Consider the following 21,113-nt stretch of genomic DNA (forward strand, 5'->3'; position numbering starts at 1 on the left):
TTGAGAGCGGTACTTAATATCCGCCGAACTTCGACGCGCAAGTTAAGCAGCAAGCGAGTGATCCTGTGCGTCGGTGCTAACACAAGCATCAGGCCCGTATAGAACCTCTGTGATACTCGAGCGTATCAGTATCATGCAGATCAACTGTGTCTGCACTGAAATAATGACCCTTACATTTTAAGAACATGTCGAAGCTTGTAAGGCCTCGTACCACAACCACCAGCCGATGTTCGACGTTTAGCGTAACATTCAGTATAAAGCGCTTAGCGGACTCGTACTGTATTTGGTGCTGTTTATCGTGGGCGTCTCCAAATGCTTCACCAAGAGTAAGGCAGTACTTTTCGCTCGAATAAACTCGACACATTGCCATGCTGTTACAACTCTCTAAATTCCACATTCCAAAGAGACGACACACTGGCAGATGTCGGATCCGATGCTCGTGCGGCTTCCCTGTTACTGCTAGCGTACAAATAGATAGTAGCGCCAGCGTCCATCTCACAAGCCTTCACATTCGCTGTCAGCTCCCAACTGTAACTGCAAGGAGGAAGGGGTATAAGATACGGCTTAAGCACAAATGACTACTATCATGTGGTTTGTGACTGAGTCATATCTTGCCTTGACTGCACTGGCCACAGAGGAAGCAGCCTTGCAGCTGAGCCCGAGCTTAACCTCAGCTCTTCAGTCTTAGGTGCGCTGCTAGCAGAGGAGGTACCGAAGTCATCTGAAGTGAGAAAAGACGTGGCGGCATTGTCGAGGGTGGTCTCGGAGTCATTGGACTCCTTTGGTGTCCTGACGTTGTGGGTGTAGAGCTGACTTGCAACTGACATTGTAACTTACACGCTTTTCTTACATTTACTTACCGTAACTTACATATTAGACGCCTATGTAAGAAACGGGAACTTACACCCCTTACTTACAGCCCCATGACCGCTACTTTCTGACACCGGTAAGTTACATCGGCGGGTAGTTTCTTCCACAACACTAGATCTGACACGACCTGACGAAGGTTCGTCAGGGTGTCTCAGGGCACGGGCGGTTTTGCTGACGTGACACCAGTGTGGCTGAGCCTAAGACACCAGCGTAGCCTCCGCACATGGTTTCCCGAGCTGATACAGCTGCAGAGCGCAGCGCACATATGGATCTCATGCGCTTATTAACTGGGGACGCAGCCCCCAGAAAGTATAAAAGCTCTCGAGGATTGGGACAGCGGGCACAGTCTTTTGTTCCTTCACAGTTCAGCGCAACCAGCCTTAGCTTCTTCGCATCACCTTTATCATCATGCAGTTCAAGCTCGGCTCCGTTCTCCTCGCCACCGTCGTCGCCTTCGTAGGCTACGCCGCCGCCTCCCCCATCGAAGTATGCTCCTTCTTCCTCCCTGTCCCGCCGTTCCTTCCAGACCTACCTGACGCCGATTGTCCAGGTCCGCGATGCCGGTGGCAACCTATTCGTCTGCACCAACGCCAACTGGGGATCGGACTGCACTAACATTGGATTCAGCGACGGCCAGTGCGTCGTCTTCCCCAGTGGTTTCCAGAACGACGTCTCTGCCATCGGGCCGCCGTCAGGATGGGTCTGCACTGCCTTCGTGTATGTCTTCTGGCTGCTATCCCTGTCGATTTGATGCATTTCTGACCTTCGCTGACAATGACAGCAACTCGAACTCCTTGTGCGTTGGCGATGGTCTTGGTGACATCACGTTCCCTGGTTACGCGGACCTCGGTAGCGGCCACACGAACTACAATGACCGCCTGAACTCTTTCCGCTGCTCCTCTGAGTAAGCCTAGTCTAAAGGTACAGCCTGGTGATCTGGATAATCTCGCGGATATTCACATCGAGCTGACATTGAACCACAGTTGGTTATTCATTAGTAAATGCGCTCTCCGGTACCTGCCGAATGTGTATCTCTATGTACGTTGTTGTATAGGTATCAATCTAGAGTTCTGCATTTTTTTCTAGACAGAGCAGCTTCGGGCTCACTTGATACCAGTCGGAATATTTGCATTGAATCTATGATATTCAATCCAGTCGCTTGTCATTCGGAAACAACAGGCAGCACTCGATCACGGCCTTCTAATACTTCTCATCTGCTGCGTCCCTGAAGACGGCTACTAGTACTAGTACATCCACAGACTACACTTATACCTTCGCAGTAAGCTCATAAAACTGACCGAGCGTGGGCGACAGCGTCCCGCACAATTACCTCTGAATAGATGATCTCTGCCGTGTTTTTGATGAGCCCAGAAGTTTGAGGCCATCTCGACCGTTCGCAGCCATTATTTGGACGCCATATGTTGTGCCAGCCTGAGCGGCGCGCGTACGAGTCTGTGGATCCTGTGCCTCCGCTGGACCCGCCTCATCCGGGGTCCGTATAGTGCGCTGCTCTGCCGACGGCCGCCGCTGCATGTTGCAAGAGGGCGATGAGACAAGGGTGCATGAGCACGCACTTCTGCGGCCATCGTGATGCCTGGTAGGTCCACCCGCCGTACACGGGCACTGCGCACGGTCGCACGTAGCGGTGTTTGAGGCGTAACAACTGCGATACACACGTACTTACAGACGCACAAGGAGGGAAGGAAGGACCTCGAACGGGGGTGACAAGGTGGCCTTTTATACGCAAGTTCAGCGAACTGAGAGGCCAACGACACTTAGACTGATCACTAGGTGTACATCTATGTCACGAATTCATATCAATATCCCTCCGATGGTCCTTGTTCCAACGCGACGACCCTTTCAACTGGTAAGCCCAGCCTCGTGTGGCCGGTTGACACCGACTCGTCCATCTGGCTCGACGTGAGCGATTCCTCTCTGTAGTGAAACAAAGGTAAACAAAAGGACGGTGAAGTATTGACAAATTAAACATACAGATCCACGACACTCGAGAGTATGTTCCCATCCTCGGGTATGTTCAGTAGGGAAGACACAGCGGACGAGGACACGATAACACTGAAGAGCTAAGACCAGCCCGAGTTTATATGGTAAATGAAGCAGCGTCATACCTGATCGTGCACCCTGACAGTCCCCAGCGAGGACATTGTCAGCCTAGTTCTGACTAAACAAATTCGTAAAACTGTCTCACCTGGCGGCATCAAGATAGTATTCATGATCACTGTAGTACATCTTGCGCGTAAGCATAGCAAACTCAAGCGATAAGTCACCAGATATGCACTCACCATTTAAGTTAAGGATGTACAGAACCTATCAAAAGAATTCGTTTGTCGTTAGACGGGGGCAGAGCATACAAATGGCATACGTACAGTAATAGATATATAGACTAGAAGCGTGACTATGACATAACTTGCCCCCTGTATCAGCAATGGTGACCAAAATGGCGATCCTCTTGCGAGCTGCTTCCTGCGCATGCCTAAGACCGTCAGAATTAGGATCGAAACATCCCAAACTATTGCTGTCGTACCATGAGACATCAGCAAGGAAAGTACAAGTTCCAATTGAATGGACTAACTGAGCAGCAGAAATGCAACAAACGGTTTGCGCACGATGTGGGGGTCAGAGATGCATGTATGGCGAACGGAGTTCCATGTTCTGTGGGTGACTAACACGCTGCCGACTGGCATGTCTGTCAGCCTCACATAGTGCATCGCCGGAGCATTCTCTCACTTAATATGGCGTAAGCTAAATGGCCTACGCATATGCTGAAGATACCCCAGTACACGACTCGTTTATCCTTCCAGAGTACCATTCTGTGCATGTGGGAAAGGAATAAGATGTTTTTGCAGGAGCTGTATCAAGACCAATGAGACAAGAGACTCACGCGCGTAAAGCAAGATTTCCACTGGACGCGGCCAGCGCAAGATCGTCCATGAGCTATACCTGAATTAGATTCAGATGATCGTCCATATAGTAGAGAGCCACACCGAAGTGAGCTTTATCAGAACTACAAGAGGTCCTCAGAATGCTAGCAAGATGAGATATTACACAGCGCAGGGCATTACCTAAACCAGCGCAGTGGCTAACGGGAGACAACTTTGTGTTTGTGATCACAGTTCTATGAAACGCGAAGCTTGTGAGCTACTCGAATCAGAGGAACACCAACGCGAAACTTGCAATGAAACAAGAGAGAAGAGATGCGCATAGCGTGCAATTAGGTAACAGACCTGAGCAGAGCTGACCGGTAAGCGTACAGCAGGAAGAGGTTGAACGCCTGAATAACTTACGTGGACCAGTTGAAAATTTCTCCTACACGTTACGAGGTGGAACTCGACCTTGTGCAGCGACAAGATGAAGTACCAGCTTCCAAAGAGCGTCAGGACTGGCATGTCCTACGAAGAGAATCAGTGTGAAGCGGCAACTTACGAATAGAGCCCGAGTGAGAATATGATGTTTGATGAGAACAGGTACGAGGTTAGAGCGAGCACTCTGGGGCTTTGCCATTCCACCATCTTGCGCGCCGTCTTCCTATTCGAAGGCTGGAGGTCAGAGGGATGAGTAGGGCCAGCACTGGCCTGTACTATTCTGTGTGATCAGGTATTGCGATCCGGCCGGCGAGGAAGGGGGACTGCTACAGCTCCGCGGGTGTCCTACAACTGTCGTACGGTCGTATTAAATGGAAGGTGGAGGCAAAACTACAATTTTCAATGTCGTCCGCAAGCGAGATGGGCCGTTCGGCTTGAAACATGACCAACTGACAAGTTGTGATGGGGAGCCAGGGTAACTAGCTCTGGGGAACGGAAGCCTACATAATCGGAGAGTTACCGAGCGGCTGCTCTCCAGTTATGTAGAGAACGGCAGCAACTTCTCGTGCACCGGCGATGGTCTTGGTGACATCACGAACCCTGATATTGCTGACCTCGGTGACGGCAACACGAACTACAATGACCGCCTGAACTCTTTCGTCTGCTTCTCTGAGTAAATCTGAATTGAAGATACGGCGTGCATGATGCCTCAGAGATTTGTATCAAGCTGATATCACTCCATAGTTGGGGATTCATTGGTAAATGCGCCTTCCGGTATCTGTGGAATGTATATTTCTATGTACCTTGTTGTATGAGTATAGGAGTGTATCATTCCAGAGCTCTTGATATTTGTCCGGGACAGCCCAGGGCTCATTAGATGTCAGTTGGAATGTTTGCACTTCAATATGTTGTATTGAATTTAGGCATGTCCCTCAAGGAATTCAGCCACTCTCCATTATGCGCGGACAACGAGCAGTACTCCGCCGTGCTATTACTAGCCGCTGAACCCAGCAATTCTAGGCCCTCTGTCATGTCATGAGATAAGTCTGCGGCCGAACAGCGGCGTCTCCGAGTCGGGCTGCACTCCATACGTGCGAACCGACCCCGCACTCTGCTAGAGTCCGCCCCGTCTGGGACTCACGTGGTACGCAGCTCCATCGACGGCTACTCGCTGCGTGTTCAAGCAGGAAGGCAAGCGAGAGTGTGAGAGAGACTCGGAGCGCTTTCGCAGCCACCCATGATGCCGCCCGGTGAGTCCAGTCTGCTAGGGCGAGCAAAGCGGAGGTCGCGGACTCACAGTGCCTAGTGTGCGACAAGATATGGCTCATGAACGAGCCCTTATGGCCGTTCGCGATTGAGCACATCCGCAGCTCTGACTAATTGGACACAAGGGGCAAAATAGTCCGCTTCCTGCGATGTCAACGGGCCAAGAGGCTATCAAACAATTAGACTAGCTATCAGATACATGTCTGCATTGCGGAGTCACACAGACATCTCCTCGATGGCCCCAACCCCCGCTCGGCCCCCCAGACTGACGTGACACCCGGTTCTATATAGCTAATCGGCGCCAGCGAGTCGTCTATCTGACTAGATGTGCGCGATCCTTCCCTGCAGAGCAACAAGCATAAGCAAAAGATAATGAACTAAGACAGAACAAACGTACGGGTCCACGACAGACGAAAAGATGTGGCTACTTTTGCCGTTCGGCGTTCTTTCCGGGCGCCGAGCATTTTGAGAAGTGGGGCCCGTGCTATGGGGAAATATGATGAGCGTTAGTACAACTACGTATATCCCCGACGTACCCCTTCTGGCTTTCCTCGCACATTTTCAGCAAGGAAGATACGGCCGACGAGGATACGATAACACTGCAAAGAGCTCATGCTATCAGTCTGCGTTTACATGGCACATCAGGCGGCGTTATACCTAATCGAGCACCCTGGCAGCCCCCACGAGGATGTCATCAGTCCTCGACAAGATAGATTCAATGGCCTTACCAGGCGGCATCAAGAAGATGTTCATGGTCTCTACAGTATATTTTGCGCGTTAGCATGGCAAGATTATGCGACCACGGGTATGTACACACCATTCAAATTCAGAATATACAAAACCTGTCAAGGCAAATTTGTTACGACGAGAAAAGCCAGCGCAAAAGACATACATACAGCGATGGATATATAGATCAGAAGCGTGATCATAACATATCTTGCCCCTTGGTACAGCAACGTTGACCAAAGCGGCGATTCTGGAGCGCGGTTCTTCGGCCTGTGCATACCCGAGACAGTCAGAATCAGGATTGAAATGTCCCAAATTATTGCTGTCGAACCATGAGCCATCAGTAGAAGGAACGCACTTTCCGGGTAAATGGACTGACTGAATATCAAAAAGGCAGCGAACGGTTTGCGCACTACGTTGGAGTCAACAGCATATATATGATGAACAGAGTCCCATTTCTGGCGAACTATTACACCGCCCACTAGCATCTTTGTCAGCTTCACACATAATTTTTGTCGACAGGTTGTTCACTCACGAATTACGGCGTAAGTCAAGTGACCCATGCACAAGCTGATGATACCACAAGACACAGCTCGCTTGTCGCTCCAAAGTGCCATTCTGTGCGTGCGATAGGGGTTAAGACATTCGCAAGACCAATGGCATACAAGACTGACGCGCGTAAAGCAAGATTTCCGCTGGACGCAGCCAGCGCAAGGTCATCCATGATCTGCGCCTGAATTAGACACAGGCAATCATCCACAAAGCAGAGGTTCGTACCGCATTGAGCTTCATCAGAGCTGTATGAAACCCTCGGAATGTTAGCAAGATGCATGATAGAATGCTGTGCAACGGTACTACCCAAACCGGAACGGCCTTTGGTCGGAGGATTCTTCATGTTTGCAGCCACAGCCCTGCGAAATGCGAAGGTTGTGAGTTACTTGAATATCCGAGGAACACTAACTCGAGACTTGCAACGAAACACACGAGAAAAGATGCGCGTAGCGTGCGACTAGGTAACAAACCTTAGCACAGCTGATTGATGAGCATACGTTCAGGGTTGAGCACCTGAATAACTTACATGAACCAGTTGAAACCTAGTCGTGCGCGTCATGAGGCGGAACTCGACCTTAGGCAGCGACAGGATGAAATACCAGCTACCGAAACGGGTCAGGACTGGTATCTCTCATGAAGAGGTCAGCGTGAAGTGGCAGCTTACGCATAGAAGCCAAGGGAGAACAAAGTATTCAGTGAAAATAGGTACTTGATCAGAGCAAGCACTTCTGGACTCCGCCATTCGACCATCTTACGTGCCGTCTTCCAGGCTGTTCCACAGCTAAAGGTCATTAGGATAGACTGACCAGTACTGGCCCGTACTAACCGGACCGCTGAGGTATGCTGACCTAGCTCGCGAACAGGGCGGACTGCTAAAGCTCCGCGACTGTCCTGTAAATGTTGTGTGGTCGAGCCTGAGTTAGATGGGAGACGGAAGCAGAAGTGCGATTATTAACGTCGTCCGCAAGCGAGACGATCCGTTGAGCCTCAGGCACGGTGGATCGACATGTCTTTGTATTAAATCACAGCAACCGGCTCCACGAAGCGGAAGACTACATAACTGGAGAGCAACCAAGCAACCGAGCGAGCGCGCACGGTTACCTAGACCAGTTATGTAGACTTCCGCAGGCGTCAAATAAACTCAGCGCACAAACTTTGAGCACGGCGCAATATCTGTCGTCCACTCTCACTGGGTGGTAAGCGCGCTTTTTTCCGGCGTAAAATTGGCCAAAAACTGATTGAACAAGGCTCCAACTTTCTCCGGTTTTCACCTGAAAAAACCGAAGGCAAAACTCAGTTTTCCGCCAGTTTTACTGTGTTTTAGACCATTTTGGCTGGTTTTGCACCAGTTTCTCCTCAGTTTGCATCAGCGTAGAATCGAGGAATAACTGGGCCTTGTTTAGCCGCTTTTGCCTGAGTTTTCTCAAGAAAAAAACTGCGCTTACCACCCTGTGTCTACGCCGTATGGTGAAACTCTAGGCTCGGAAGGTCGCGGATCTGGAAGAAAAGGGAGTTGGGGCCTGAGACTAGGGAACTACAGGACAAGCTTGGTATAAGCGCCAGTGTCTGCCAGTCATCCATTCTGACATACGACCCGAGGGGCCGAGGGCCAGAAAACAACAGCAAAGTCGTTTCGCCTTCCTACGACACGGATAGATTTTGTAGCTCAAAAAGTCGTACATTATTTAGAAGGCGAAGTCCGAGCTGTTTGGTAGCAAAGCGATGTCCACCGGAGAAGGTATATAAGAAAGCTCAAATGTGGAGCAGTAGATTGCAAGGAGACCATCGAAATGACAGAACGCTCTTATGGAGATGAAGTTACTAACGATAAACATGTCCAAGCGTCCATGCATACTCAGGCTTAAAGTTTATCCGATAGTGTACAATACGGGCGAGGAGCGAAGCTTGGCAGGGGAAAATTACGCCTAGAGCAAATGGAGCTAGATGCTTAAAGAAAGACGCAGCCAGCGCGCTAACGAGACCTCCCTGTGTTGTTGCATTAGTTACACTGTCTTGTACCAAGAGGGAGAGCACACCAAGACAGAGTTCTCGCAGCAGAGAGAATTTGCCTCGCAGACGGGTGCTGTGCTCTGGATGCCACCGTCAGACATCGGAGAACGGTCGCACACCGTAGTCAGCGCTGGCTCCGGGCCAGCCTGCTCCGCTAATGTCGTATGTTGCGAGAATATCAACGTGGTACACATCCACACGAGCTGCTTCATTGAGGACGTCTAGGGCGGTCATATCTCCATCGGTTGCATCCCGATTATTCTTTGAAGGACGGGTCGAGGTTAACTTGAAGGAGGGAATCATGAATTTTCGTGCTGTGCTGTGTGTGCTGTCAAGAGTAAGTTATTATGCGAAAAATATACGCGCAGTAAGTCAGACCATAAGGATATTATTGCTACTTGTACATGTAAGACATGGCGCAAAGGGCCCGAAATGATCACTGGAATCGCATTAGGACGCATTTCGAGGCGAGGTAGTAGGGAGAGCAACTCACAATTATGCTGCAGTCACGATGCAGGGAAGTCAGAAGGGGTTGGACGGTATACGTCGAGTGACCTACGCCAACGCGTCAGCTCATTACCGCAGGCAAAATGGCATCATTAAGCCTGACCTCAACCAAGTCTGGTCGATCTGTTCTCATACCCTTCCCATTTTCCCAACTCATCCCCGACGTCGAGTATACGCGTTCCATAAAACATGTGCGCGCTCGGTTTCACTAGTTCCCAGGCCTCAATCTTACCCGCAGCGTCACGCTTCAGTTGAGGGCCCCAGACACTCCAGCATCTAGTGTCAGAATTGTACGAAGCAACGGTCGCTCCGCACGTCTTGCATCGACAGCGAGTCTTGTGCGGCTTGCTCGGAATGATGTAGAAGTCGAGCTGGGCTTCGTGGGGCTGAGCATGACTCCAAGTAAAGTCTGAGCCCTTAAAATGCATAGTATGAACAAAAGGACAGCCTGGATGAGAAATCAGCAGAACGTTGCGATAACTCATCGAGGACGTCTACCGTTCAACTTCTGGCAAATGGTGCAATGACAGTAGACACTCATAATTGGTCTTCCAGCCAGGCTGTAAGAGACGGCCCCACAGAAACATGAGCCCTTGATTGGGGCTGCGGAGGTGCCCAAGGACATGGTCGAAGTTCGAGCCTCAAGGGGCACGCCTCTGCTTTGAGGACTCGGAGATAATGTGAAGGTGATAGCTCAGAAAGGCACCGGCCTTGGTCTCCTTAGCGTCAGCATCCCTCACCTGCGAGATGTCGACTTTGTTGCGAGTCGATACTCACGGAGGTGAAGGCTGGTACAGCACCAGCTTCATCGCGAACGAAGTCCACGGGCGCAACGTTGGCGACGTGACGAAACAGGCGTCCGTTGGTAGATCAATATAAATTTTTGTGAACTGAGAAGGGTCGATGGCGTAGTTGGTTATCGCATCTGTCTAACACACAGAAGGTCCTCAGTTCGAGCCTGGGTCGACTCAGTTTTTATCTCCTTTCTATAATAATTTTAACTTTTAATTTTCCTTTTAAAAAAGATATCTCATTTCTGGCTTCGAGGCTCGTGTTAATCTCGTAAAGAATGAGTGAATTATTTGCTTCCGAAAATCTCGATATCTTGGCAGATTATTATCATCGAATGGAAGGTTTGAAACAAGCTCAACCGAGAATCGTTTCTTCAGACCCGCGGGGATCACAACGCTTTGCTCATCGCCTCCGTCCTTACATTCCACCCCGTTCCAGGGAACCCAGGTGCCTGTGTCGTGCTGCCATCCCACCCTTCGGCCATCATTGCTATGGCGTACAGCAGGCTGCCAGAGCCAGGGAAATACGGCGTGGGCACTCGCACGCCTCCGACAGGCATGCCGACGTCGTCGAATTGATACAGCGGGTTGAGCAGCCACTCTATTGCCTGTTCCGTCTCTCCGTTGCGCGCAGCCGACATGGCGAGCATAGGGAAGTCCCACCTAGCCGAGACCATCTATCAGCAGAGGTCGTGCATTAAAAAAAGGTTGCGGACGCACCCCCAACAGTTGCTGACGTTCCAGGTAGTGTACACCTTGTCTGCGGTCAACTTCGCAATCGTGAGGTTGACGCCATCGATGGGCGGTAGCCAGCCGTGCAGACCGACGAGGGCGGGGTGATCGTTGATGTACGTCGGATCTGTCCAGAAGTTGGATTCGATTCCTTCGTATACGGCATATAAGCCATCTTCAATCGGAAGAGGAGCAAGGTTCTCCTTGACATCATTCCAGGCACTGGGTGCCACAAGTCCTAGTCGTTGCATCCACGTCTCCGCGAGACCCAGACCATACTTCCAGTATGCAAGTTCGAACGCTGGGTTGCGGGTCACGTTGGGACTGGTATCTTCTGCAACGACGTCTACATTCAACATCAGCCAACCGCAAGATGCGAATACACGAATGCCTACACATCGGCGGACCAAGATCATACCGACCCGTGCTCTCGTTCAACCATGCGAACGCAGTCATCCAGTTCGCAGTCTCTCTGATGACGTTCTGCCAGTTCTCGAGCGTCGCCTGGGACTTGGTCGCCCGGTACTGGTATTCGGCGAACACGAGCGGGTGAGGCTGTTGCCAGATAAGCAGCTCGTTGATGTCGCCGGGTGCAGATCGGCCGGAGGGGTCGGTCATCTTCGACCATCGCGCACCCATGCTGAAGCCCTGCTGCACCTGCGCCCGTTGAATGGACGTCTCCAGGAATCGATGGTACATCCCCATGGTCCGGTTGAGGAGATCCCAGTTGTTCCACAGCGCCCAATGCCCGAGGTGCCAGAAAACCATCTCCATGTGGAATTTCCCAAACTAAAACAGCGGTCATGAGCACGTTTTGGGGGTATCGCGCGGGCGGAGGACAGCGTACCCATCCGTCGTTGACTAGACCTGACTGGGGAAAGGGCGTGAGCGACATGGCCCGAGATCGACAATAGGACACTCACTTCTTGCGGAGAAGTGTCACCAGCTTCGTTGACTCGCATGAGGTAACGAGACAAAATGATACGTCTTTGCAACTCGTCTGCCCTTGAGTCGGAAGAGCCCGTGTAGACGTCGACGAATCCACTGTCCGACCAGAATTGTTCCCAAGTTTGGACTGACTCTTCGGCCACAGACTGGTACGGGGCGACGGTCTCCGGCGTGTCGTTAGGCAACGAATAGGATACAGATAGGGAAAAGGAGTTCGAAGCATTGGCAGGATAGATGGAGTATCGATGCGCGGCAGGAGTATCGCGAGAGATAGTGAATTGATCGCCGCCAACAGAGGTGATGAAAGTCGAGTTTACGAGTGTGTGGCTAACTTGCGCCTGGGCACCACCAGGGAGCTTGCCACCCACCTGAAGCGTAGTTGTATGGTTACTAGTCATGTTGAAGACGCCGACGAATGGGGCCGAAAAATCGGATGAGCCATCGTTCCAGGGGAAGTCTAGGTACACGCCGAGCTTTCTGGCTTGCAACAACGAAGAGTCGATATCGATCCCGACGGTGCTGCTAGTTTGTGCGGAGACGGTAGTCACGGTCACATGTTGATCATCGAAGAAGAAGCGGCTTGTCATGGTACCCGTCCAAAGATTGAGCTCTTGCTCGATGCTCTCGAGGTCGCTTTCTGTCACGTTCAGGGCTTCCCCATTGCCATCGAGGAAGAGCAGACCGACACGACCGAGGTTCACTCGGTTTGGGTTCGATTCGAGCCACTCCTCGACCGAGGGGTCGCCGCCAAACTCGTATTGCACGAGCCGACCGTGGAAGTCCCATTCCACTCCGCGGTAATTGTAGATGTCAGCCCACGTCTTGCCGGGCGGAAGACTGTCGTTCTTCCAGCCCCAGTCCGACATGATGGCAAAGGGAAGGAAGGTCTGGAGGCCGGTCACATCCGCGCCGAAGGCAAAGTGACCGTTGCCAATCTGCATGGGTGTGATTGGGCTTGAAGCATTGCGCGTCGGGTTGTATCGCGAGACGATGGCACGGCGGTCGATGGGCGATGCGCCAAGCACGAAAGGCAGGAGTATCGAAAACACCGCAGCTAGCCTTGGAAACATCGCCAAAGCGAGAGCCTTCCAGTGCTCGAAGGTTTTCGCTGCGCTTGGATGAAGCCAGCTGGTATATACCCCACGGGCTCACTGGCAGCCCAGCGAGGTGATGGGCGGACAGTAGTATATGTCTGGCGGCCCGGGGAGTAGTCCATGTGATGGATACTTCTGCATCTCCGCTGGTGTCCTGACGTTTGCCTCATGATCTGCGCAGAGACTTCGACTCCAATTCTGAGCATGACTATCAAGGTAACTGAAGTGTCAGCCCGCAGAAACTGGAGAGAGAAAGTACGCCTCACCCAACCAGCTAAAAAATTAGTATGGCATGCACTCGTCACCTAAAGCACCTTACCCTGAGCACTAGTTCACCACAAAGAGTGAGCTGCGAGTCAGATGAATACATCCACGAGCTAGGAGATAGCAGGAAATATGATGCTATGTCCGTTTTGGGAAACGGGAACTCGCGAACGCTTACGGCCGCGGACGGCTGATGCTCGCCTTCAGGGCAAGTACTTATGTACTGTACTAGTACTACGTCGTAAATCGTAAGTCTTGGCTGGGTGAGCTGTCCACGATGTTTGCACCCAGGAGCTTGGCACTATCCGTTCAGAACGAGTCCAAGCTGGCTCGTCGCGTTGATCGCGCACGCCTGCACTCCCGAATCCCGATGGTACCGGCAATTCGAAGCGAGATTAGAAGCCGTAATCCTGCCGACAACCTGGACGCATCAGGCTACGCTGACTCGTCGTGAGTGTCTCCGCGGCCATTTGCCTCCTCCTATTGGCATTTTATGAATCCCGTCTGTCTTTGTCGGTTGTCTGACGATGGCCCTGTGATGTGGCATGGAAGGTGGGGCAGGCTCCCTCCGCATGCAATTGGCCCTAACTCAACAAGCTCGTACACAGCCCAGCACCGAGGGGCATACAGCACTCGAGAACTGACGCCTTCGTCCCCAGAAAGGATATAAACGACTCTTTTTCGCTGTAGCAGAACGGCCAACAGCACTTCCGTCTCGTTTTCTGCCGCCTCATGGCTGTCGTACGGCACGCTGCCAAAATGTCCACTCGCATTCCCCTGATTCTTGTGAGTAGGCTATGCGCATAACCTTTGAAGGCCACAGCTGATAGCCTTATTCTCTAGGGAGCTGGTCAGTTCGGCGCCGCCAACACTGACGAACGAGTTTCCGACCCCGCCGTTGCGCAAGAGTTGGTTGATCTTATGGTCAGTCATGGCTGCACCAGCATCGAAACATCACCTTTCTATTGCAATGGCACTTCTGAGAAGGTAAGCGGTGCGCTCCTTTGTTCATGAGTAGTTTGATCAATACCGTCCTACAGTTTCTGGGTGGTCTGGACCTTAGAGGAACGGCGTGTGCCGACACAAAGCTTTACCCCGTTAAAGCCTGGCGACCACTCTCCTGAGAAGGTTAAGAAGAGCTTCGAGGCGTCCGTCAAAGCCTTGAATGGCAAGAAAATCCGTGTGTATTACCTGAATGTCCCTGATCGCAGCTTCCCCTTTGAGGACACGCTCGAAGCGATCAATGACATCTACAACGCCGGTGGATTGTGAGTCTAACAATATTGTCTTGCACGCCCACTTCTAAGTTTCCACGTCGCTACGCCGAAAACAGCGAGGTGTTTGGCCTAGCCAACTACATGGCCTTTGAGGTGGCGGAGGTTGTGAGCATCTGCAAGCGCCGCGGCTTCGTCATGCCCACCGTATACCAGGGGGTCTACAACCTCATTGACCGGCTCACAGAGAACGAACTCTTTCCCTGCCTTCGCAAGTTCAACATCAAGTTCGCGGGGTACACGCCTCTCGCAGGCGGCTACCTCACGGAGCGCTTCTTCGTCCCCGACGCGAGCAAGGACGTCCCGCTGTCGAAATTTGACCCGGCCCGCTCCAGTTTCTCATGGTTTCACACCGGGCGGTACTACCCCTCGGCGTCTGCGGTCGCTGAGCTGAAGGACATCGCGCACGCGCACGGCCTGACGCTCACCGAGGTTGCACTACGCTGGTTGCAGTGGCACAGCAAATTGCAGCCTGACGACTACGGCGTCATTGTGGCAGCGAGCGCGAAAGAGCAGCTGCAGACCATTTTGGAAGACAGGTGCGAGAACGTCGTCTCACCGGTATCTGCACGCAGGCTAACACGAATACCCTGTAGTGTGAAGGGCCCGCTGCCTGACGCTGTCGTCGAAGCCTGTGAGGACACTTGGAAGAAGGCACGCGGTGCAATTACGAAGTATTGGTTCTAGGAGATTGTTTCGCTCTCAGTTCGACACAGGATAGCCCAAAACAGGCTAGGCTGAAGGTAGTACACCGGATAGCAGTACATGTCCAGCTGCGGGTGCGGCGGAGGGCAAGAAGTTACTCTACCTGTTCGGGCCGCACGGCGTGGTTGTAGCAGACAATGTAGATGTGATTGTTTCCACGTGTGGAGTCTCCGTTGCGCCACTGCTCTGAATTCGTACAGATTGCGGTGTAAGGACATCAAGATAGCACACGATGTCGAGTATCATCCCGGACCCAAAGTCAACAGTTGAATCATAACACCGTGCACACACCACCTCATTACAACTCCTGTAATGCCTTTAGAGCAGTAGTATATTCTCGAGAGCTTTCTTGAGACGGACAAGCTAGGTTAATGCTTACTCGCATGATTTGGTACTAGCACCAGTGCCTGATGGCACTTCAAGAAGAACGACCCGGGTCCCGCTGGTGCCTTGAAATTGTGACAACCAATGCCGACAGGATCGACTGGACCCTCAAAACACCCGGAAGCCGCATGAATGGAAGCATTGCAGTGGAGAGTGGTGCTGTTGCTGGGCAAGATAAGGACCGACTCCGTCTGGCATGTCTGAGGTCGAGTAAGCAGCCATCCGAGAGGCCCCACCTGTGACGACCGTTGGGTGATAACAGCCAAATAATCGTAATGCACACCTCTCTGCAAAGTGCAGAGGCCTACTACTCTATGATTCCATGACCTCATGCCCACAGGCTCGGAACAAACAATCTACGATTTTATGCAGGCAGCTGCACACAGCAGACAACGCGCGAGCTACCTAGCAAGGCAAGTGCCGCTAGATACGCCTTTGGCAAGCACATAGACAGTACTTTGCGACAAGGTCAAACTCGTTCAACCCGAGTATTATATAAATTATCCTCCAATGGAGACAAAGAGCACACGAGCGAACATATCCCACTCATCAGCCGCGACTACAGCAAGCGTACATGGAGAACTCCTCTTCAGCCCCCGGGACAGGGCTTGTGTTGCCCACGCAAGTCCATGGGTTTCCCTCCGTGTCTATCGCAGAAGTAGGCCTACAACGAGCCGACAGTCAGCATCAAACAAAAACAAAAAACAGCTTATTCTGTAGAGACGTACACTCCGTTGGAGTTACAAGTTACGGATGCGCCGTTGTCCCAGGTGCCGACGCACGGTGCCGACGTTGCTGCGCTGGAGCTCTGGGCAATGGCGTTCGAGGCGGAAATTTCCTTGCCGCCATTGGTGAGCAAAACCCCATAGTAGGTCTAAATCATCTCATTAGCAAACGAGACTTTCAAGCCATCCAAAGAGGTCTTACAATAGGAATCTATTTCGAACCGATAGGCAAACCTGATAGTCAGTTCTGATATCCACAAACTGTCAATTTGCTACTCACGCCTGTCGATGCGATGGTTGTGGCAACACCTATAGCGAACATTCAGCAAGAGATTATCGGAGCATGGACGCGAAACTTACCCATCTGGCCGCTGGAGCAAATGCTTATATCCGCCCCCATACTGACTAGCAGGCGGTGTAGGGAGAAGAACGGGTGGCAAGTGAGAGTGGCTCTGAGAAAAGTCACAAAAGGAGCTCTAGTGTCTAGCACCAGGCAGAGAACGTGAAGTGAGGCAAGGCTCATCGCCGGCTGCCTATATAGCCAATGCCTCTAAGGGCTGTACAGTGTCCGGAATTGCATTATTTGCTAGTGCGGGTGCCACTGCGCGCTGATGAGCGCTGTATCTGATGCAGCAGAAGTGAGACTGTCTCATTGAGTTCTCGCTGATGTGCTCGTGCAGAATGAGGCTGCGCACGGTTTCCGGAGAGATAAGTTTGCTTCCACTAGAGAAAAATACCCCAAAAAACTTGATTAGCTTGCGAAAGCTTCATGCACATGTCCCGCAGCGGCTGGTGGCATCGCCCATACGGTAAAGCAGGCGAAGCAACAAGCGATATCGCGGACGCGCCGAGCGCGCCACGATGCGTCAACACTGCCTTGCCTCGACACCAACGCCCGAGACTGGAACGGTGGTTGCAGTGCTCACAACTTCCACCTCGACTCTGCGAAACAGAGAGCGTATCCATAGGGCGGATCTTGTCGCAGAATACTTCGCCTTCACGGAAACCCAGCCGGTAGCGACGAGATACAGTCGTTAAGCTCATGATACATAAAAATTAAAAATCCGCAGGACATGTCCCTTCGATACGCCTCTTCGGAATTTGACAGCAATGTGCCGATCAACAGATACCATGTGCTGCCGAATATACCCGAGAGAAGCCGGACGTTAAGCGCCCCGTGCATTATTAGCTTAACGGCTATAGCGGAGATGAGGACTGAAGATAATACTAGACATTTAATTTGTGAAGATATACCGATATCCCTGGTAGTATATCGGTTAGTACACGCGCCTGTCATCTATGGAGGTGCGCGCGAAAGCGGGGTTCGACTCCCCGCCAGGGAGTTGTGTCTTCAATGTCTCTTGTTGTCATGATTTTCGGGGTTGACTTTCTTTTTGAAGTTCTTGAGGTTTAAAGTTTAAACTTGAAACTTGGCTCCTGGAAAACATGCCTTACATAGTACAAAAGGTCCGGGGACACTAGTTGAGATTGTCCCACAACTTGTATTGCGGCTGACTAACATTGCTCGGCCCACACATATGGTACGGATGCATGCAAGTTCTCCAAAAAAAGACCAGTTCGGTAGTGGCATCTCATCTTCTCCTCGCAAAAACAGTATTCTACTAGAGAACTAGGAATCCTTCTCAGACATTCTCGTCTCAAAGAAGGCCCTGATATCTGCCTCGGTTACTTCCTTGTCCTGCTCTGCGAAGGGCCGTAGGTGGGACATCAGCTGATCCCTGGAATTACGGTGAGGACTTGCATGCTGAAGAGCCGAAAGAGGGACTGACCTCATCTCGTTGAACGCCTGGATACCGTTGAGAGCGCGTTCGCGGGGAAGCCGTTGCAGCGCTCGGAGACCTAGCTCCTCGAGCGACAAGCCTGCGCACGCAAACAGTTAACGTAAGTGCAAGTGAATGGCGGAGAATGACGGATGAGAGGGTACCTGAGTCTGGATCCTCGGGAGGCTCGTAAGTCTCCTCCTCCTCGAGCAAGGAGTTAGCTTCCAGAGAGGAAAGACACTGAGCCGACCGCATGAGCATTAGAAATTCAAGCCGGGTGGAAGACTATGGCCCACCGAGCTGCAACGACACCACCGGTCTCTCCAGCCATGCGTAAGGAAAATGTCGCCTGCACCAAGCGACTCTGCGGAGCCTTTCGGAGCTCCGATCCTTGCCGCAGACAAAATGTCCTGCGCCTTTGGGTTCGGTCCCGGTGCGAGGCAGGGTTGAGGCCGAGACAAAGGCAGTACGGAAGTGCGAGCCTCATCGGCCGGCGATGCAGTACGCAACCGCTTCGCTTGCTGTGTATCCTCTGCCGAAGGCGACGGTGTTCGCTTGTCTCCCGTCGTCGCATTGTCAAAAGGCTTAGAATTTGTGCCAATGTCGACGTGTTGGCTTTGGTCTTCAGGGCGTCCAATGAGCTTCCAGCCGTCTTGAGGGGTATCTCGAACGACCATCAGCACGCCGGGGGTCCCGGCATATCGTCGAAGGGTGTCGATCTTGGCGACACATGCGCTGCAGACCAGTACGTCGTACATCGATGCAGTGACCAAGGGAGGCGGTAATCCCGAGGATGAAGCCTCGGAATGCGCGTCGGCATCCTCATCCTCGGCTCCGCTGGGTTTCGCTTCGTGAGCACTGGTCTCAGGGGACGATGCGCGGGACGTGGGACGTTCGCGAATGTTGAGGCACGATTCATGGTACCAATCCTAGGATCACTGAGCCAGGTGAACAGCCATACAGATCCCACAAAACAAACGCACCTCACATGTCAAACACTGTATCATGGTCTCCACCTCCGTCTGCGCGTCGTACTCTCTCCCGCACCGACAGAACACGCCGTCAAAGTTCTGCCCATATTCGTTCAGCGTGTTGTCTGTCTCTTTACGGCCCGCTTTCCGATGCAGCGAGCAAGGGTGGGTCAACGCAGACGTGGGACAGTCGCATCTGAACTTGCGCTTCGGAAAGAGCTCCAGCTGCTCGTGGTCCGAATGGCACGCTATAGAGCACGCGGAGCAAATGCCTCTGCGCTGAGAGCAGGTCCGGCATAGGTACACGGCCTGGCGAACGTAGCCGAGGTTGTAGGTGCATTGCGAGAACTGGTGCGGCAGAGCCTCGGAGGCTTCCTGCAGGAGCGAGACTTGAGAGGCTAAAATGTCGGATATTTTCATGGTCGTCATGACTGGACGAGGCAGGTCGCAGAGGGACGCAACATGAAAGGGCAGACACCGGCGGGACCGAAGACGGGATGGCGGAGGCTGCGGGCGCCGCACGTGGCGAGGCATCATGCTTAGGCCGAGGAATATTATATTCGTCGTCCGGGACACTGCTACCCGTGCCACGTCGATACAAGCAACACCCTCTCTCCTTTCTCTGAACCACCACACTCGTTTCATCCCCTCCTGCAGAATGGCATCAAGACAGACAACACACTACTCCGTCATCGTTCCCGCTTACAGAGAGAACGGAAACATTCGCCCCCTCATCACTCGCATCTTTGCTGCACTTCGCAGAGTGGACTCTCCGGTCCCTGCTGAGCAGACCGAGGTCATTATCGTCGATGACAACTCCAGGGACGGTTCCGCAGAGACTGTCCAGCAACTTCAGCAAGAGGGATACAACGTCCGCATCATTGTGCGGACCACCGAGCGTGGACTGAGCAGCGCGGTAGTCAGAGGCTTCCAGGAAGCCCAGGGTGATAACATGCTGTGCATGGACGCGGATTTGCAGGTGCGCAGGCTAGTAACGCTTATTCTAGGATGCCTATTTGCTAAGCAGGCTTCCCTTCAGCACCCTCCCGAATACGTACCATCCATGTTGGCGGCAATGTCCCCCAGTCATACTTTCGTCCTCGGAACGCGCTATGGCAAGGGGGTCGAGATGGACAAGGACTGGCCGGTGCATCGAAGAATCATCTCAGCCGGCGCACGCGTCCTTGCTTTGCCCTTAACCACTGCTAGCGATCCTATGTCCGGTTTCTTTGGTATACGGAAAGAAGCTGTCAGTACACTCTACTACATGCTTTATGAATACATCCTTATACATACCCACGTAGTTCCTGAAAGCGCGTAATCTGAACGCCGGAGGCTTCAAAATAGCACTCGATCTCCTCATCAAATCGCAGATACCTCCACACGCTATTGCCGAGGTGCCCTTCTCGTTTGGCGTCCGAGCGGAGGGCGAATCTAAGCTCACGGGCAAGGTCATGATCAAGTATCTTGAGCAGCTGGCTGAGCTCTACTGGTACAAGTTTAGCAGCCTGCTCGTCTTCCTCGTCATCTTCCTCATCGTCGCCTTCTTCGTCCTCGTACGAACGTGGTTCGGCTCACCATCACTCGACTCCCAGCAAAAGTAACAGTGCCGCTGTGTATGTAACTTATCGCTATCGCGCTGGATTGTCGCTACTATGCAATCGTACTGTGGACTTTCGCTTCGTCTGCACGCGCGACTGCTTGACTTCCAGCATTGGCCGAACCCCATGGCGAGCTTGGACAAGAGCAGACTATTGCTGTGGATGGGGTGGATCAGCTGCGTCGAGATGATACAACTAGCTGAGAAGCATAATCATGGAGTGCGCGCATTCTTAACACCGACCAAGCCAGATTAGTACTTTTACCCTTTGCCTGACGCATTGGCTGACGGGCTGAGTCGACTGAACCGACTAGCCGCGGGTGGCGATCTGTGATAGCAAGTAGACGCTCAATGATCGCATCGAGATTCGCTTTGCTCAGTCTATCGCTCGCTGTCTGCCTCTGGGGGCCGACTGGAGGCTGACTCCAGGTCAGATATGTATTTATTCACCCGCTTTGCTCTGGCCCCGGCAACACATCTTACAACATGATCATGACGATACAGAGCATCTTGCTCTTCCTCGTCGCTGGCCATCTTTTCGTGCTAAACTCTTTGTGCACACCGAAGGCCTTCGACACCAACGGTACCTCCCT

At 52.3% G+C, this 21,113-nt stretch overlaps 7 protein-coding genes and 2 non-coding genes across 9 annotated transcripts; 5 read left to right on the top strand and 4 right to left on the bottom strand.

Moving 5' to 3' along the window:
* Positions 1–936: 936 nt before the first annotated feature.
* PHACADRAFT_210937 (uncharacterized protein) lies at positions 937–1,795 on the top strand. The gene is made up of 3 exons (XM_007397877.1): positions 937–1,356; positions 1,421–1,587; positions 1,652–1,795. Exons 1-3 carry the CDS (start codon positions 1,279–1,281, stop codon positions 1,776–1,778), a joined length of 372 nt encoding a protein of 123 aa, XP_007397939.1. The 5' UTR covers positions 937–1,278; the 3' UTR covers positions 1,779–1,795.
* A 6,874-nt stretch (positions 1,796–8,669) lies between these two features.
* PHACADRAFT_259460 (uncharacterized protein) lies at positions 8,670–10,017 on the bottom strand. The gene is made up of 5 exons (XM_007397878.1): positions 9,750–10,017; positions 9,355–9,699; positions 9,238–9,299; positions 8,771–9,183; positions 8,670–8,720 (listed from the first exon to the last, which is right to left on the bottom strand). Exons 1-2 carry the CDS (start codon positions 9,874–9,876, stop codon positions 9,356–9,358), a joined length of 471 nt encoding a protein of 156 aa, XP_007397940.1. The 5' UTR covers positions 9,877–10,017; the 3' UTR covers positions 8,670–8,720; positions 8,771–9,183; positions 9,238–9,299; position 9,355.
* A 131-nt stretch (positions 10,018–10,148) lies between these two features.
* On the top strand, positions 10,149–10,222 carry PHACADRAFT_t101. Its single transcript has one exon. It is a non-coding gene; the product is annotated as a tRNA-Val (tRNA).
* Positions 10,223–10,330: 108 nt separating this feature from the next.
* On the bottom strand, positions 10,331–12,802 carry PHACADRAFT_259464 (uncharacterized protein). The gene is made up of 5 exons (XM_007397879.1): positions 11,698–12,802; positions 11,622–11,645; positions 11,170–11,563; positions 10,763–11,120; positions 10,331–10,705 (listed from the first exon to the last, which is right to left on the bottom strand). Exons 1-5 carry the CDS (start codon positions 12,790–12,792, stop codon positions 10,432–10,434), a joined length of 2,145 nt encoding a protein of 714 aa, XP_007397941.1. The 5' UTR covers positions 12,793–12,802; the 3' UTR covers positions 10,331–10,431.
* A 1,037-nt stretch (positions 12,803–13,839) lies between these two features.
* Positions 13,840–15,232, top strand: PHACADRAFT_210939 (uncharacterized protein; the record flags this gene model as incomplete). The annotated part of the gene is made up of 5 exons (XM_007397880.1): positions 13,840–13,866; positions 13,924–14,067; positions 14,185–14,348; positions 14,414–14,893; positions 14,951–15,232. 5 exons carry the CDS (start codon positions 13,840–13,842, stop codon positions 15,039–15,041), a joined length of 906 nt encoding a protein of 301 aa, XP_007397942.1. The 3' UTR covers positions 15,042–15,232.
* Positions 15,233–15,895: 663 nt separating this feature from the next.
* PHACADRAFT_185947 (uncharacterized protein) lies at positions 15,896–16,753 on the bottom strand. Its single transcript, XM_007397881.1, has 4 exons — positions 16,529–16,753; positions 16,449–16,477; positions 16,172–16,317; positions 15,896–16,107 (listed from the first exon to the last, which is right to left on the bottom strand). The coding sequence occupies exons 1-4, from the start codon at positions 16,689–16,691 to the stop codon at positions 15,993–15,995; spliced, it is 453 nt and encodes a 150-aa protein (XP_007397943.1). The 5' UTR covers positions 16,692–16,753; the 3' UTR covers positions 15,896–15,992.
* A 674-nt stretch (positions 16,754–17,427) lies between these two features.
* On the top strand, positions 17,428–17,511 carry PHACADRAFT_t102. Its single transcript has one exon. It is a non-coding gene; the product is annotated as a tRNA-Asp (tRNA).
* Positions 17,512–17,725: 214 nt separating this feature from the next.
* PHACADRAFT_259470 (uncharacterized protein) lies at positions 17,726–19,037 on the bottom strand. The gene is made up of 5 exons (XM_007397882.1): positions 18,933–19,037; positions 18,246–18,878; positions 18,114–18,189; positions 17,959–18,049; positions 17,726–17,907 (listed from the first exon to the last, which is right to left on the bottom strand). Exons 1-5 carry the CDS (start codon positions 18,954–18,956, stop codon positions 17,799–17,801), a joined length of 933 nt encoding a protein of 310 aa, XP_007397944.1. The 5' UTR covers positions 18,957–19,037; the 3' UTR covers positions 17,726–17,798.
* A 541-nt stretch (positions 19,038–19,578) lies between these two features.
* PHACADRAFT_99494 (glycosyltransferase family 2 protein) lies at positions 19,579–20,524 on the top strand (the record flags this gene model as incomplete). The annotated part of the gene is made up of 3 exons (XM_007397883.1): positions 19,579–19,899; positions 19,960–20,169; positions 20,225–20,524. 3 exons carry the CDS (start codon positions 19,579–19,581, stop codon positions 20,522–20,524), a joined length of 831 nt encoding a protein of 276 aa, XP_007397945.1.
* Positions 20,525–21,113: the final 589 nt, after the last annotated feature.

Source organism: Phanerochaete carnosa (assembly GCF_000300595.1).
Source record: "Phanerochaete carnosa HHB-10118-sp unplaced genomic scaffold PHACAscaffold_7, whole genome shotgun sequence".
Lineage (NCBI taxonomy): Eukaryota > Fungi > Basidiomycota > Agaricomycetes > Polyporales > Phanerochaetaceae > Phanerochaete > Phanerochaete carnosa.

Excerpts from the sequence above, each read along its gene's own strand:
- PHACADRAFT_210937 (XM_007397877.1), top strand. The coding sequence starts at position 1,279 with ATGCAGTTCAAGCTCGGCTCCGTTCTCCTCGCCACCGTCGTCGCCTTC. Across the intron at positions 1,357-1,420 it reads CCGCCGCCTCCCCCATCGAA|GTCCGCGATGCCGGTGGCAA; the intron begins GTATGCTCCTTC and ends CCGATTGTCCAG. Across the intron at positions 1,588-1,651 it reads TGGGTCTGCACTGCCTTCGT|CAACTCGAACTCCTTGTGCG; the intron begins GTATGTCTTCTG and ends TGACAATGACAG.
- PHACADRAFT_259460 (XM_007397878.1), bottom strand. The coding sequence starts at position 9,876 with ATGTCCTTGGGCACCTCCGCAGCCCCAATCAAGGGCTCATGTTTCTGT. Across the intron at positions 9,700-9,749 it reads CATTTGCCAGAAGTTGAACG|GCTGTCCTTTTGTTCATACT; the intron begins GTAGACGTCCTC and ends TTTCTCATCCAG.
- PHACADRAFT_259464 (XM_007397879.1), bottom strand. The coding sequence starts at position 12,792 with ATGTTTCCAAGGCTAGCTGCGGTGTTTTCGATACTCCTGCCTTTCGTG. Across the intron at positions 11,121-11,169 it reads TGATCTTGGTCCGCCGATGT|ACGTCGTTGCAGAAGATACC; the intron begins GTAGGCATTCGT and ends TGTTGAATGTAG. Across the intron at positions 10,706-10,762 it reads AACGTCAGCAACTGTTGGGG|GTGGGACTTCCCTATGCTCG; the intron begins GTGCGTCCGCAA and ends GGTCTCGGCTAG.
- PHACADRAFT_185947 (XM_007397881.1), bottom strand. The coding sequence starts at position 16,691 with ATGAGCCTTGCCTCACTTCACGTTCTCTGCCTGGTGCTAGACACTAGA. Across the intron at positions 16,318-16,448 it reads CAACCATCGCATCGACAGGC|ACCTACTATGGGGTTTTGCT; the intron begins GTGAGTAGCAAA and ends GAGATGATTTAG. Across the intron at positions 16,108-16,171 it reads ACTTGTAACTCCAACGGAGT|GCCTACTTCTGCGATAGACA; the intron begins GTACGTCTCTAC and ends GGCTCGTTGTAG.
- PHACADRAFT_259470 (XM_007397882.1), bottom strand. The coding sequence starts at position 18,956 with ATGATACAGTGTTTGACATGTGAG. Across the intron at positions 18,190-18,245 it reads GGTGGTGTCGTTGCAGCTCG|TGTCTTTCCTCTCTGGAAGC; the intron begins GTGGGCCATAGT and ends CGGTCGGCTCAG. Across the intron at positions 17,908-17,958 it reads CAGGCGTTCAACGAGATGAG|GGATCAGCTGATGTCCCACC; the intron begins GTCAGTCCCTCT and ends CCGTAATTCCAG.